This window comes from Octodon degus, unplaced genomic scaffold (genome assembly GCF_000260255.1).
Source record: "Octodon degus isolate 3935 unplaced genomic scaffold, OctDeg1.0 scaffold00064, whole genome shotgun sequence".
NCBI classification, from domain to species: domain Eukaryota; kingdom Metazoa; phylum Chordata; class Mammalia; order Rodentia; family Octodontidae; genus Octodon; species Octodon degus.
This window is the reverse complement of record NW_004524640.1, coordinates 11,354,170-11,370,383: the sequence shown is the minus strand read 5'-3', so window position 1 is coordinate 11,370,383 and position 16,214 is coordinate 11,354,170. Positions and strand designations below refer to the sequence as shown.

Sequence of the window (16,214 nt, the reverse complement as noted above, 5' to 3'; positions counted from 1 at the left end):
GGAGGGAGGGAAGAAGGGGAGGAGGGAGGCGAGGAGGGAGGGGAGGAGGGAGGGGAGGAGGGAGGAAAGGAGGAAGGCGAGGAGGAAGGGGAGGAGGAAGGGGAGGAGGAAGGGGAGGAGGAAGGCGAGGAGGAAGGCAAGGACAAAGAGACAGATGCTGCCATTCATTCATAACCCAGAACCCATGGAGCCCACTGAAAGGCTGTATTAAAAATCTAGGAAACCCAGGAACACCACGGTCCTCTTTAGGAGCTATAATATTGCTCTGGATCATGAATGTAAATAATAAAGCACAGGGAATTAGCTGCACCCATGGCTTTGTGGGCACATGACATCCTCTGTCTTGGAACAGTGGGTATTTCTTCTGCACATCCTTCCTTGGGAATGACGGTCATTTTAGACCCACTGCTATCTCTTGCTGTTTAATGTGCAGGTATTGCTAAATCATGAATCTTTTAAATATTTGCATCCATGTGCTTCGCTGTAACTGGTCTCCTCTGCCATCTCCCACCTCACGTACTGAAGTCCTGGCCGGGGTCAGGCCATTAAATCCCCCTCACCCGCTCCAAGTGGGAGGTGGGACCAGTACCTGATGATGACAATGATGCTGTCAAAGATGTTGTAAGGGTTCCTCAGGTAATCAAAGAGCCCGAAGGCAGCCAGCTTCAGGATCATCTCCAGGGCAAACATGCTGGTGAAGACCACATTGCAGATCTCCAGGATGTTGGTCAGCTCCTCGGGCTGCAAAGGGATGTGGGGGACCTGTGACCCTGGTGGTCTGCGTTCCCCCTAGAGTTTAGTCTGTGACCTTGAGCACATCTCACCTCTGCCACTTTGGCATCCCCCAGGGTGGAAGGGCTGACTTCCCCACATCTGGAAAGGAAGCTAGGCTGCACCCAGAGGAGGCAGCACAGCACCCACTTCACAGGTGGTCCAGCCACCTCCCGCTGCACCCGGGGATGGAGGACAAACACCAGGCACAGCCCAACACACAGAAGATGCCAACGTCACCAGCTAGTCCAAGGGACACCAGCTCCCCTGGCCCAACCCACCTACAGACCTCCCTCTGCTCCTGGAGCTGTTGGAAACAGGCCACGTTCTCTGCCAGGACAGGGAGAAGAGGCTCCAGGTCTAGTTTGGATGTTGAGTGGCTCTGTGACCCCGGCAAGACACCTCAGAGCCTTCACTTCCTTACCCATCAATCCAGAGTGGACACATGGACACATCCATTCCCAGTCCTTGCTAAGGCCCCATGGGGCTTGGCCCCTGTCTCCCCTCTGCAGCTCCCTGGGGGCCCAGCAAAGAGTGTACAGGGCAGGGCACTGATCCACGCTAGACTCCGAAGCGCTGTCCCATCGCATCACCCCTGAAACTACACCCCAACTCATTCATCCACACATTGATTCACTCTTGCAGGATTTCCACAGATCTCCCGAGCACCTGCCATGCACTGGCAGCTGCGATGAAGAAGTTCACTTTTGGGTAGCAAAGTCCCATGAACCCCACTAACAAGCCACACAATGCCTGCCAATACCAGGGAAGCCCAGGATGCTTGGGAGGACAGTGGCAGTGGGGCTCAGAGGAGCCCTGGAAGAAGGAACATCTCAGCAGAGACCTAAGAACCTAAGAGCAAGAAAGAGAGAAGGGGATGCGGCAGGCCATCTCCTGTCCATCGGCACCCTCTAGTCCCTCCACTGAGCGACAGGGAGCCTCAGGGGTCTGACTTTGATTCCATGCGACTTAAAAGGAGAAGAAAAAATAAAATAACCAACCACCAGCTTCCCACGTAGTGCCTGGGAAATCTAATAAAACTGCCAGCTCCTCTCAAGCCAGATAAAAGCAGAAAGCCCCATTTCCATCTGTAATTACATTTGACTCACAAAGTGCTCCCCAAAGGGAGCAGGACCCCGAGAAGTGCCTCGGTGGGGAAGGCTCAGATGCTGTTCCGAGCTGCCAATTTCCCAGCCCACCCAAACTGCGTCCTCAGAGATGAAAACGGTGGACGCTGACAGTCGGTGACGGCCACCACCTGGCTCTCTGCCACACACGCTTCCTGGATCAGCCATCAACGCAAGGCCGCAGCTCTCCCCAAAAGGTCACCCACTCGCTCCCTCCTCCCCTGCAACAGCTGTTTCTCCAGGCAGCGCACACCTGTTAATCTTTTCCTAATGGACCATCTATCACTCCCGAGAGCATTTTTTCTGGGAGCAAGACAGGCTGGAGGAAGACAGACAGACGAATACAGACACAGCAAGGGACAGGCAGGAAGGGAGGCGTGGGAAGACACAGGAGGCAAGGGAGCGAGATGGACAGGGGGCACCTAGGAGGACAGACAGACACACAGACGACTCTGGACACGATGAGAGCCGGCAAGTGAGTGACACAAAAAGGGGAAGGCAGGTGGTAGAGAGGCCACTGGAGATGGCAAAGACCAGACAGGTCAAGAGCAGGTGCTGAAGAACAGAAAACTCCAGAGGTAGGAGGGCAGAGGGTAGAGTCAGCACGGTGGCCCCAGAAAGCCCCACTACTGGCCACTCTGCAGGAGAGAGGGAAGGTTAAGCAGGGTCTCCTCACTGGCCCAGGGGCCCCTCAAGTCAGCCCAGCGCCTGCCACACATCGTCTCATCCAAGCCTCCAACAACCCAATCTTGTCTCATTTTACAGACAGGGAGCCCGAGGCTCAGAGAGACGTGACCATCAGGGTCCTGGGTTGTGGTCAAGCAGAAGCAGCAGAGTGAGATCTCAGGCCCAGGTCTCCTCCTGCAGCCTCAACCCCATCCCCATCCCCACAGCCCCTTTAGCTGTCCACTTCGCCAGCAAGGCCCCTGCTATCACTCCCCACTGCCCTAAGGATACAGCCAGCCTCAAGGGCCTTGGTGCAGGAACAGCCGTGCTGGGCCCCTGGGCTGTCTGCCCAGAACACCCTTCTTGCTCAGGGCCTGGGGGTCCCTACAGTCCTGGTCTCAGCACCTGCCTCTTTGCCTCACTGATGAACTCATAGACACCCTTTAGGCTCCAGCCCCAGGGCCACCACCCCATGGAAGCCTTCTCTGGCCATAGCCCATGCTGGAGCCTCTCCCTCTTGGGCTGCCACAGGCTGGAGTGTCAGCCACTAACCTATGCACTGCTTCCCAGAGTCACCCTAGACCTGGGTTGGCAGGGACTTACTAGCCTGGAGGAAGGAGCCTAACACTGGCACAGGATGTAGTCCTCTGTGGCTGGGGATGGTGGCCATGCTCTGGCCCAGGCTCACCCCTATCTCAGGGAGACTTCCTAATCCCCACCCTGCTGCCCACTCAGCCCAACCCTGTCTCTTGTCTACCACCTTGGGCACCCTCCAACTCTGGGTGAGGCTGCTGCTGGCCCTGCCCAGCCAGTGAGGAGCCATGAGCCTGGCTGGCATTCCCAACTTCTAGTGTGACCATCCATAGCTTCCCAGGCACCTCCAGGCCCCGCTCTGCCAGCTGCTCACCTGGGCAACCCATTTCACCTTGCAGAGCCTCAGTTTCCCTATCTGGTCAGTGGGGGTGAGTCACCCCCCCCCAGCCTGCCCCTCTGAGCTGCACACAAGACACAGCTATGACCCTGACAGCAGATGATAATGAAAGAACTAGCTGCCAAGCCTACCTGACCCTCCTGCCAGCCACATAGCAGTGGCCTGTCACGGGCTCCCCACCTCCGGACCAGCTCCAGCCTCCTGAAATTCAAACAGGGCCTTCCTGGCTGACACCCCATCGCTTCCCCTGTCACTCTCTTCCATCCAACCCCTATAAGGAACAGCATCTATTGCGCTAAGGAACCTGGACAGGCAAGTTAGTGCCAGGGACAACCCCCATGTCCTGAGCTGCAGTGACAGCCTCAAGACTCGTGGTTGAGCTTCCATGGTCAGAGAGACGGAAGTGACCGGGGGAAGCCGGTTCACTTTCCTTCTCTTCGTCCTCTCTCCCTCTCCCTGCGCAGCCCTGGGCCACCTCTCTCTGCAGGCGCCACCTCAGCAGGGGCTGCTCAAAATAAACTTGGAGGCGGATCGTTTCCCGCCAGAGCAATGTCTGGGAGCCAAGGGAGAAAAGCAAAAATACCAGCGGGCCCAGGGGCAGGCCCGGCACGGAGCTCAGCAGCACAATGGCTGCCACTCGGAGCTTCTTTAAAAAGAACACTTTAAAAATGCTTCCTCCTCCTCATTTTTTCTTTAATTAATTTTTTTTTGAGGCTCCAGACTCCGGATGATGAACTCACCCAGGGCTGATGCTAGAACCCTCAAACAAGAGACTCACAAGCCATAACTGATTCATGAGCACTGCATGCCAGGCTTACCACATCTACCCATGTGTGCCATGGGTCCATGTGCCCATTGACAGATTAGGACACCAGCCAAGGTACAGGGAACCACCTAGGGCCACCCTGTCAAAAGAATCAGGGTTGGAACCCAGACCCTGGGCAAGGGGCTTGGCCTCTCTGAGCAATGGCCTTCCAAATGCACGGGACAGTAGGCCACGACGCCTGTTATAGTTTAGGTCTCAAATGCGCCCCTGATGTCTCGTGCCCAGAGGCAGGGCTTTTGGAAGGCGACTGGATGGCAGAGTCATCCACCGATGCGTACAGAGCTGAGTGTGCTGTTAGGCTCTGGGGCTTGGCCACAGGAGGTCGATCACTGTGAGTGCCACCTACAGGGGTAGATCCTTGTCCCTGGCTCCGCCCTCCTCTCCCTGCTTCCAGGCTGCATGGGTTTGCGTCTTCTCTTCACCAGGCCCCTCCACCATGATGTTTCTGCCTTAGAGCCTTTTGACACTGGACTGAACCCTTCTGAAACCTTGGGCCAAAATGAGCCTCCTGACCTTGAAGCTGTGGGCATTGGGTGTTTTTTTTCCCCCAGTGATGGAAAAGTAACTAAGAAAATGCCTGCTTAGAGAGAAGTTGTAAGGACTTGGATGCCAGGCTGGCTCAGGGTGGCACCCAGCAGGTATTCCTATGAGGAAGTGGGCACACAGGAGGTCAACATCAGGGTGGCCTAAGAGCAGGTAGGATCCTTTCTGGACCTGGTGAAGACACAGGGTGGGAGCCAACTTCAGGGCTACCTGGCGTCTGCTGTCCGACGGAAGAGGCTCCATCAGACTCTGGGTGAGAAGGCTTGCTCAGGTGGCACATGGCAGGGTCAAGGGGGGACACCAGGGAAGCTTGGGCAGGGGACCCTTGGGCTGGAGGGCACCAGGAGACTGCCCTGCTCATGGGCACCTTGGTGGGGGTGCAAGAAGGCAGGGGTCAGCAGAGTGTTGGCAAGCCAGCCTCTGAGAAACAGCCCTGATGTCTATGATCTGCCAATTTCCGTGGTGTAAATCCTTCCACCACAGCCAATTTCAAGCTGCCAGCTGTTTAATAACCACTTGCAAAATTCCTTAGTGTGAGACAATGGGTTGTCACCGCTGGTCCCAGCACACTACAGGTAGGGATCTGGCTCTGCCCTGGTACAGTGGTGCTCAGACACTCAAGAACAGCAGCTGCTCCCCAGGGGCCTTCTCTAGGGGTACAGACCCCCTAGGTCTGTGCTCCCTGGGAGACCTACGCCAGGAAGCCAGAGGCCTGGGAGAAGAGGGTCTGGGACACCTGTCTCTCCAACCTCGCCCGCTGTGTACCTCCCTGCAGTCTTCCCCAGGGACCTTTCTTAATTAAGCCGCAAAGTCTGGCAAATCAGCAGCTCCAACCAAAGTGTCTGTGGCAGCCCCAGGGGCTGCATTTAAGTAAATTGAATGGAGCCCGTGCTCGGTGAGCTAACGAACAGGGAAATGAGAGCATGGGCCCCCACCAGGCGAGCACCACAGAGCCTGGCGCGGAAGCCAAGGGACGTGGGAATCTGAGCCCTGCCTGGTGTCACTCATGCCACAGGTGGAGGTGGCCTCAAGCCAGGCCCTAGGCTGGCTGTGAAGCTATAGACCAGTGATTCCTCTGGGCCGGATGCTGAGGCCACATGAATGAGTTAAGCCCAGCTCCAGCCAGGAGCAGAGAGACAGAGGGGCAAATGGGTGACCAAGGCTGACTCCTCCACACCCACCCTGTTCCAGCCCACCCAAGCCAGCGTCCCATGGCACTGGCCTGCTCATGGTGCTCGATGCCCATGCTGACGGTGTTCACCAGGATAGCCATCATGATGCCCCGGTTGAAGTACTTGCTGTCCACAATACCCCGCAGCTTGGCGCGTGTCTCCCGCCACACATCCCCACATAGCCGGGCAGCCCCGTCTGCCTGGTCCTCCTCATCCTCCTTCCCCAGGCCTGAGGACACTCCATCTTCACTGCCCTGGGGCCCGTCGCCATCAGCCTCGGCCCCATCACCACCGAAGCCGCCAGAGCCGGAGCCCTCCTCGCCGGAATTGGTGCTGCCTGGGCCCAAGGGCCGCTGGCCTGTCTCATGCTGGCAATGCGGGCAGCTAGTGGGGTCGGAGGCAAGCATGGCAGAGATGGGCTGCACCAGCGTGTGGGGCACTGGGTCCAGGGGACTATGTCTTGGGCACAGTGCTAAAAAGGAAACAGACAAGCATCAGCAGCCACACAGGCCCAGCCCGCCACAGCAGTCCCAGCACACCACAGGTAGTTTCCCTTTCTGGGCTTTTCCACCCTGTGCAGAAGCAGGGTCCAGAGCACACACTTGCCAGGCTACAGAAGGGTGCTCTGCAGCTAGCAGGATCACCCCCTCCCTGCCAGGAGCCCTCTGGGAGGCCTGAGATGGCCTTGGACTACAGCTCTCTGACCTGGGAGCCATCTTAGAGGATCAGAGAGGCCTCTGTGGATAGTGTGGATTCTTCTTTGCGTTTTTCTGTATTTTCCTAACAAAATCTGTTTTGCTTGTGTAAGCAAAAAAAAAGTACCACGAAAGAGAAAGAAAAGCCTCCGTTTGCACATTTGCCGTCACGCTAGTCCCAAACATGGCTCTGCGCCAGCACCAGGCCGGGGGCCTCCTGGCGCAGGCCCCAGAGGACAGGTCAAAGCCCTTCTCAGGACATGTAGAGGCCTGGGGCGGGGCCAGACCTCCTTCTAGAAGCCCCTGGGCTTCCTCTCTGCAGTCCAGTCAGAGGGGGGTGGGCAGGAGCAGGAAGCCCCTCAAAGTCAACATGCTCTCCACACCCCCAGGGAGGCCGCACTGGCCTCACACAGCTCCAGCTTGCCCACCCATGTGCCACACCAGCCCTTGGGCCACCTGGAGCCTGCTCCAAGGCCACACCTGGATGATTGGCTTCAAGGATTGTTCCAGCCAGCACTGGAGGACTCTTCCTCTGAGAGGAGAGAGGTAGGAGAACAGGCTTTCCAGGAGAGGCCCAGGGCACTAAGTTCATGGTCATGCACGGGTGGATCCTGAGAACCACTCCACAGAGGGGACAGAGGCCTACAGAGAGGCCACTATGTTCAAGATCACACAGGGAAGGGCATATCGGGGACAATGCCTGTGCCTACTAACTCACCACCAACTGGGAGGAAACAGGCGAGGCCAGGCCCCCTCCTGGGACATCTAGGAGCAGACATCCCGTGTGACTAAGCTTTGTCATCTACACACTATGCGCCTCGAAGTGACTTCCGGTCTCCTTGGACTCTAGTTTTCCCACTTGAAAACTGGGAATGAGGGCTGGAGGGAAGCTTCATGGTAGAGCATTTGCCTACCAGATGCAAGGCCCTGGCTGGGGCTGATGCTACACAGCCCACCCTTCTAGGACAGTTTCCTGGAACAAAAGAGCTAAGGAAAGGGTCCGCCCTTTAGCTAAACTCAAACTATTCCAGCAGGAGAAATGGCCTTGAGGCAGGACAGGGCCCAGATGTAAGTGACCTCAGCATGCCACCCCTCTGCAGAGTGGGCCACCACCCCCATGCCAGGTGCCCCATGTCATTGCTCAAGTATGCTGATAAGCAGGGACAGCAGCAGGAGCCAGACTTGGAGGACATGGGCTGTGGGGGTGATGTAGCTCAGTCTCACGAGACCAATGACAGATAATACTTCATGTCTCACAAATGTGGCACCTGGGACAGAGCTGGTGTCTGCACACCAGGGCTGAGTGGCCTGGCCCAGGACTGGTCAGGCTGCCAGGCAGAGAATGGGGATGGAGAGATAGTGAGGCAGCGGGCACCTGAGGAGACCTGGGATGGAGGTCTGGGATTCTAGCCAGACAAATGCCTCTCATGCCGGCAGATGTGACCCATTTGAGTCCCCAGGTGACAGTACCCCAGTAGGCCACTTACTGCAATGCCTGGGCTCCTTAGCAGGGGCCAGTGTCCCAGGGCCCATGGCCTGGCGCCTGCTCTGCAAGACATGGTAGAGGCCCAGGGCGCGGCGCTTGGCCTTGCGCAGGATGTGGCAGACGTACTGGAAGATCTCCTCGTAGCAATCTCCAGGCTCGGCATAGCTGGCCACCGTGCTGGAGGACAGGTAGCGCTGCCGCTGCTCCAGCATCAGCCGGTGCTCCCGCTGCTTGGTCTCCGAGAACTGGGTCGCTATGACAACGAGGCACAGGTTGATCATGAAGAAGGAGCCCACCTGTGACCAACGGGAGGAGAGGACAGGGACAGGGACAGGGACAGAGGGGACAGTGGCATCAGAAAGGGGCCAGCAGGGAGACATGGGGAGAGGGAGACAGAGAGATGGAGAAAGAGAGAGAGTCAGGGAGGCCGAGAGCCAGAGATGGAGACAGAGTGATGGGGATGGGAAGACAGGGACAGAGATGGAGAGGAGGAGGGAGAGAGCAGAGACGCAAACCAGAGCAAAGAGGGCAGAGTGGGGAGACACAAAGACAGGCAGCCAGGAAAGCGCAAGGGTGAGGACCACAGGGACATGAGAGAGAGTGGGACAGGCTCAGAAAGGATGGAATTGGGAGGCACATAGTTGGGGGTAGAGACGGGGACAGAGAAAGGGGGGTGGAGAAGCCCAGCGACACAGAGAGGCACAGACACAGATGGGGACAGGAAAGATCACTGAGGCCTTGCTCCCACAGTAGGTACAGCCCAGGCGACGCCCCAGGCCTACAAAGGGCGCCACCAAGCCAGGCTCCAAGGTATGGTCTTGCCCGACACCCCACCTGGGACCTCAACTCTGAGCCCCACTTTGGCCCCTCCAGCCTGACCTCTGGCCTCTGGTCAGGCCTTACCTTGCTTCAGGCTTAGAGCAGCAGTAAGGACAGTCAGTCTGTTAGTGCCAAGGACCCTGTCCTTCATGTTCCTACCCTGCTGCCCATGTAGCCAGGGGACCCCAGCCAGCAGAGCCCTTCCCACCCATACCCAGCACCCACTGAGCCTCTGAATGAGCTCAGCTTCCTAATCAGAGGGCCTGTTCCTCTGGCCACCCCCAGGAGATGCGTGCAGGTGGTAGCCCTGGGCACTGATTTCTCCTTCCTTCCTCTACCCACCAGCATGATGGGGGTGGATGGGGTGGAGGATGCTTCCTGGTGCAGAGGGTTATGGGGAATATCTTGCCTCTTCACTGAGAAGATGCCCAGCAGTTCCCGAGAATGCTGTCCTGCCCCTTTTAGGAATGTGCAGACCCCAGGGACCTCTGTCCTGGGGCAAGGACACCTGGGACCTAACCAAACAGCCATAATAGCAGTGGAAATAGCAGGAAACCTGTACGGAGCACTTACTGTGTACCAGGGATATTCACGCTGTCTCCTCCAACCCTCCCTGCACCCAGGAGCTAGATGCTACCACTGTCCCCACTTCACAGAGGCCCTGGGACACCAAGAAGCCTGCCCAAGGTCACACTGTGTTAATGACTTCAGGCTCACAGCTAACGCCAACAGGAGGAGCGGGCAGGGCCTTCCACAGCCACTCTGGGGCCCCAGATTCTTCCAGCAACTTCAGCAGTGCATGGTTCCCTCAGCAGGATCCTCCACCTGCCCTCTTCCAGTGGGGTAAGGGGCTCCCTGGGCCCCCTCAGCTCCCTTCTCTCATGGCACCTAAGGTTGCGTATGGTCACTGTCTACTGCCAGCCACTATTTCCTCCTGCAGGGCAGGGCCCAGGCCTGGCTCCTGCTCTGTGTCAGCCCTCGGCTCCTGAGGCAGGGAGTAAGTAAACAGGGGAGTGGGCAGCAACGTATAACAATTGGGTGCCTTCCTTTTATCTGCGTGTCTCCAGGGTCCAAGGACAATTCTGGGCTCAGCCAACAGCAGGGTCATCTCAGGTCACCTGCCAGCTTACCCTGACCTCCTGTGCAGGTCCTCCGACACAGGATGGGGCCCTGGCCCCAGGGAACCAAGTGTGCCCCCACCCACCACCAGGCATCCAGGATCCTGCCTTGTAGAACAGGGAGTGGGTAGCCACTGTCTCCAGGGTAAATCACCTTGACATCTGGGGGACAGTGCCATGGCTGAAGCTGCAGTCAGGCATGACAAAGAGGATGAGCTTGCTCTGGGGACACCGCGCAGGGAGGCACAGGAGAGCTGGCCTGGAAGGGTGGGTGGAACCCGGCCTCCATCTCCTGTTCAGCCCAGCAGGCAGAGCCCTCGGGGGAATTTCGGGGAGCTCCACCTGGTCTCCACCTTCTTCTCTTCTTGCCCCAGGAAAACAAGGACAAGCCAGGGCCCTTGAGAAGCTGAAAAGCCATCTGGCTAAGGTGGTAGAAAGAATGTGTTCCCAGAGATTCAAGGCAGAGGAAGACAAGGGGAGGAGGGGTGTGGACTTCGCCATCCAGAGATGAGAGATGAAGGCAGTAGGAGTAATGGACACGTCGCACAGCCACCCCTGACAAGCCCTTTCAATCAAGGCTGGCTCCCGCCTTTGAAAGCAGCCCCTCCAGCTGCCTCCCGCCAGCTCTCCTGGCTCTGAGGGCCCCTGGACACTGCCAAGAGCTCCCCACCCGGCGTCCCCTGCTCCCCAGCTCCCTGACACTTACTATGATAAGCAGGATAAAGTAGATGAAGTTGTAGAAGGAGTGTGCGTCCATCACGTAGTACATGATCTCCACCCAGCCTTCCAGAGTGATCACCTGCAGCCAGCGCAGAGGACACCGACAGCCTGAGACAGGATGGGCAGCCAGCCAGCCCTGCACCCCACACCGAGGCCCCACTGTGCCCTGGGACTCGAGACACACACCGCCGCTGTTCCTTCCCACAGGGGCTGGCAGGGTAGCCACCCTCATCCCCATCATGCAGGTGAGGAAACAGGTTCAGAGAGGTGAGGGCACTTGTCCCAGGCCCCTCAGCAGACAGGAGTAGAGCCAGGACCAGAACCCTGAGCCCCAGCTCTGAGCCCACCCTGTTTCCCAGCTATCGCCCCTGGGCAGGACGGGGTGAGGCTCAGAGCCTGAGTGTGTGGACTGGAAGAGGTTGGAGAGACTGTCTACTCCACCTCACTCAACCCCTTTCCCAGAGAAGGCGACGAAGTGGCCTCAGGAAAGGCCAGTGCTTGGGCATCCCCAGCTCCGTATGGCTTGCTGGAACCCTACGCGGCATCCCTGCCCTTGGGCCAGAATGGTGGCACAGAGAGGTCCAGCGATACACCCAAGGTCCATGCATGCAGGATGAAACCCTGATTTTGATGTCTGTTAGCCATGCAGTCCTTGGCTGGCTGCAGTGCTTCCTCTCTCTGCCCCTCAGGCATTCTGCCTGCAAAATGGGCACCATAACACCTATCACCCCAGCAATCAAGGCTGACTGCAGTAAAGGGGGTGACAAATGCCCAGCACAGAGCCCAGCCAACCTGGAGGAGCTGCCCACACCTCCACCCACCCCAGCCCCGTGTCGACTCACCTGGAAGATGACGATCCAGGCATACCCGATGTTGTCAAAGTTGATGGCGCCCTTGTGGGGGTTGGCGCTGCCTGTGCGGCACACATTGTAGTAGCGGTTCCAGTTGACACAGAGACCACTGGTATTGAGGTCCTGGTGCCCCGCCCCAAAGTCATACACGTCATCCTTAGACAGGCAGCACTCTCGGCCCTGCTCCTTGAGTGGGGGGATCTCATGGCAGCCCATGATGCCATTGTCCCCTGACAGGGAGCAGATGAAGGGCATCTCATCATCCTCCTCTGGCTGATAATAGGGTGGCAGGGCCACGTCCCCTTGTCTGTCCACAGGTGAAAGAGGAGAAAGGAAGAGTCACTGTCAGGAAGGCCAGGAAAGGTCAGGAAGCCTTGGCAGGACTGGTCCAATAGCCCCAATCTTTGCTTCCAGGCCTGGGCACACACTGTAACACACACACACACACACACACACACACACACACACACACACACTTTCTTTAAGGTTATGAAAATCCCCACAGGCCCACTGTGATCCCTTTCCAGTGTACTACCTTCTGGAAGCCTTTTCTGGGGGACCGTTGTCAGGATCCAACGAGGCTGATTCTGAGCTCCCTGGAGCCACACTGTGCCCCCTGCACTTGGTCCTTGTGTCCTGGGGCAAACACAGCCACCTCCCAGCCCCAGCCCTGGCCCTGGTCCCAGTCCCATTCATTGTATAGTCAGCACAGAGCTGGGCTCAGTAAGCAAGCGCTAGACCACACTGATCCGGGGCATGAGGGTGAAATCCTGTCTGCCCCACCACTTCCCATGTAAGTGACCCCGGGCTGAGCACTTGCCCTTGCTGGACTTGGGTTTCCCCAAGAGGTGAAAGTCCCGGCCCTGCTCATACAGGGTTAATCCAGACTTCACCACAATCGCAACCGAAACCCCAACAAGATTTTGTCTATGGAAACTGCCAGATGGCTCAAGGATTTATCTGCACGGGAGACTGATCAAGGCTGGTTTCTAAAGGCAGAAAGATGAATGGAAACTAGCCCTACCACAGGGCAAAACGCTGTACAACTATAATTATGAGAACAGTGGTATCATTGTAACAGGTCCTGAAAGATTAATGGATACCCCAGAGCTCAGAGACAAATCTTGTACAACCTTTGTGGAGGACAAACTGGAATACACCCACGAACAATCAAAACGTCACACACAGCCCAAACAGGCAGGGTCGCCGCATCTAACAGACACACCACAGCGATCCCGTGGAAAGAGAGTGGACTTCCTAAGCCGTGACCTGGGACAAGTGAATATTCACCAAATAAATAAATAAATAAATAAGTCCAGGACACACTGCCACCCGGGCCAACCACCATCCATGCACAAAATTGAGGCAGAAAAGGCCCAAATACCAAAGATAAGAAAGCTTCTCAGAGAAAGCAGTGGAGAATACTTTCAGGACTTTGGGTCAGGAGATTTCCGAAATTGGACACAAAATACAATGCTATGGGGCCAAAGATTTAGCTCAGTGGCCCAGCACCTGCCTAGAAAGTGTGAGGTCCTAAGTTCAATTCCCGGTACCAAAAAAAAAAAAAACAAAACAATTCTAAACAATAAATGACCAATTGAACATCATTCCTGTTTTCGGCTGCTTCAGGGATTTGTCTATTTGTGATGCTAGGGATTGAACACAGGGTTTTCACACTGAACTACATACCCAGCCCTGGTGTGTTTGTTTGTTTGTTTGTTTGTTTGTTTGGGGGGGGGTTGAACAGGGTTTTATTAACCTGCCCAGGCTGGCCTCAAACTACAGATCTTTCTGGTTCAGCTTCCCAGGGTGCTACAGGGGTACAGCACCAGGCCTGGCTTGAACTTCATCTTAAACGAGGAGTCTCTGTTCATCAAAAGACACTACATGGGATGAGAAGTAGTTCCCTTGTTCTCATTTCTATGCACAAGTTCCTTTAGTAAATATACGGCTTTTATTCATCCAGCTATTGATTTAGATCATTTCTGGGCTTGGGGCCCTTGTAACTCCTAAACAAACACTCTTGCTCATGTCTCTGGGTGGATCTAAGGTGTCCTTCCTTTTGACCAAACACTAGGAGCGTCTAAGGCTCTCCTAGCCTTCCATGAGAGACACAACAAAATCCCCAGCATGGTAGGACTGTCCCCATGCTCAGGTCCTCAGCAACAACTGTCAGCATTCTGATTGGAACCATTGTGCTGGGGCATCACAGTGTCTTACTGTGGGTTCAATTCTCTGTCCCTGAAGACCCGTGTTGACAAACCCCTTTTCACATGGTCATCAGCTGCTTGGTGGCCCCTAGGGAAGCCTAGTGAGGTCTTGCGGGCCATTCCTAATTAGACCGTTTTCTCATCCTTATTGGTTTCTAGTAGTTCTTTCTTTATTCTGCTTTTCAGTCCTCTGGTGGTTACATGTATTGCAAATATTTTATTCCAACTTGAGTTTTCCTCTTTTAGATTTAATCACTCCTGAAAAACCCATGAACATGGCTCTCGGCGTTACAGGTGCTGGAGAAGTTCCAGCCCCCATGGGCGTGCATCTGGGCAGCAGAGTCCCTGTGTCCTTGGGTGCACAATGGGGACAGCTGGGTAGAGCTGGAACATGGGGTGGCACAGCTCTGCCCCTGCCTGGCAGGCCTCACCCCACCTCGTGCTTTCACCAGGGACCCTCCCCGCTGCTCTCCCTCAGAGCTGTCTGCCACCCATTAGCCCAGGGAAGGCGGGCACTGAGGACCCGCTTCGGTGGATCAGTGACATTGGAGAACCCAGCCAAGCCCCCTGGCCACTTCCCAGCCTCATTCCTCCTACCACAGCTCTGCAATCCCCTGTTCTGTCCCTCCTCGGGTCACCTACAATCTCCACCCAGGCCTGCTCAGGTGGGAAGGCAGCCTATGGAGCCCATAACTGCCTGGGTCAAAAATCACAGCTCTGAAACTTACATGCTGTGTGCCCCCAGGCAAGCGGCCTCCCCTCTCTGAGCCAAATGGAAAATGATGCCAATAACATCCCCCTCCAGGGTGTTGGGAAGATCAGTGAGGCCTCCCTGCCGAGTCTAGCACCCAGCACAAGCTGAGCGCCCGTAAACACCAGCTGCCTCAGCTGTCCTCGCTCGGGATCATTTCCTGGTCCCATGCTGCCACTCCATGTGTTTATGAAGTACCACTGTGCGTCAGCCCAAGCCAGCCCTGGGACCCTCAGGATGGCTTCACACACCCCTGTAACCCCAGGTGCCATCTCAGCTTCCCAGGCCAGTGAAAGACAGAGGTACTCTGAGCTGCCAGAGGCAACCCTCACCAGTCACACTCACTCTGCACTTCCTGGGGCCAAGCACTGTCCTGAAATCCTATGTATTCTAACTGGGGTCATCCCACAACAACTCCATGGGGGGAAACTGTGGCATGAGGTCTTTCGGCCACTTCTCCCAAGGTCAAGCAGCTGGCAGAGGCAGAAATTGACCCTGAAGGCGGGGCCCCAGGCTCCTACCCCACATCACCCTGCAGCAATAGGGCCAGTCTTGCCCCAGTTGCCAGGCTCGGCTAAATGTCCCGATCCTTCTGTCCTTCCTCTACCGCTGTGCTGCCCTCACACCTCCACTGGGCTCTCAACCCCTCTGTACCCAGGCTTGGGACCCCTGCAGGCTGAGCAAGGAAACCCTTATTCCTGAGGTTTCACACAGAGCCTGGCCCCTGCAAACCTGTGTATGGACTGATATCCCATGACCGGGAGGGACCGCACACCTGGTGGGAGCCCTGCTGTTTGGCTAGATGAGTCTCTTCCCTTGCCTGACCTCACTTCCATCTCCATAGTGACCACATGGGATCTGGAGGCTCCCTGGAGCTCTAGTTCCAACCTGGGAGTGTGCTGACCCCAGGAGGACCCGCTCTACCTGACCCCCAGATCCCCATGGCCAGGTCCTGCTAGGAAAGCACACAAAGGACAGTGGGCACTTCCTATGCCCCTCCCAAGAGGCTTCCCCTGATCCTGAGCTTCAGTGTTCTCAGAGTGCAAGGATCAGAGCCCCTAGAGCACCTCCTGCTGCCTCCCTGAGCTCTGATTGCCAGCCGCTCTGCTCTGGGCCCTGGCCCCAGCCTTCTGAGTTACTGGCTAAGCCTATCACCTCTCCTCCTCCTGGGCTCATTGCTATGGGGTCCTTGGCCTGAGATGACCTCAGCCTTGCTCCACCCAGACCTAAACTTTCCCCGACCTCTTTCTCACCATGTCAGTGGAGCCCCAGCCCAGCAGGGCCTCTAAGCCAAGGCCACTTGCCCCCACCCTAAAAGAGTGACATCCCAGCTTGGGAGCAGAGGGGTGGGTCACCTGCTCATCTCAGATTTATCTTGCTTCTGAGGGTCCCTTGCTCCTTTAACATCTATTCCCATTTAAAATTCCCCTTTCCGGGTGGGATGGGCCAAACATCATTCCTCTGTAACTCTGAGGGTACCCCAGCATCTGCCCTCTACCTCTCTAAACAAGGCCAAGACAGAGTGGAT

The 16,214-nt window shown here is 56.5% G+C and overlaps 1 protein-coding gene across 1 annotated transcript in view; it reads right to left on the bottom strand.

The window, feature by feature from the left end:
* The window catches only part of Cacna1i (calcium voltage-gated channel subunit alpha1 I), an 83,159-nt gene that overhangs the window by 21,381 nt on the left and 45,564 nt on the right, over positions 1 to 16,214 (bottom strand). The window contains exons 6-10 of the mRNA XM_004634640.1: positions 11,717 to 12,032; positions 10,861 to 10,953; positions 8,219 to 8,513; positions 6,087 to 6,508; positions 590 to 741 (exon numbers count right to left, since the gene is read on the bottom strand). Of these exons, the coding sequence (XP_004634697.1) occupies positions 590 to 741; positions 6,087 to 6,508; positions 8,219 to 8,513; positions 10,861 to 10,953; positions 11,717 to 12,032 (1,278 nt within the window). The remainder of the gene's footprint in view (positions 1 to 589; positions 742 to 6,086; positions 6,509 to 8,218; positions 8,514 to 10,860; positions 10,954 to 11,716; positions 12,033 to 16,214) is intronic.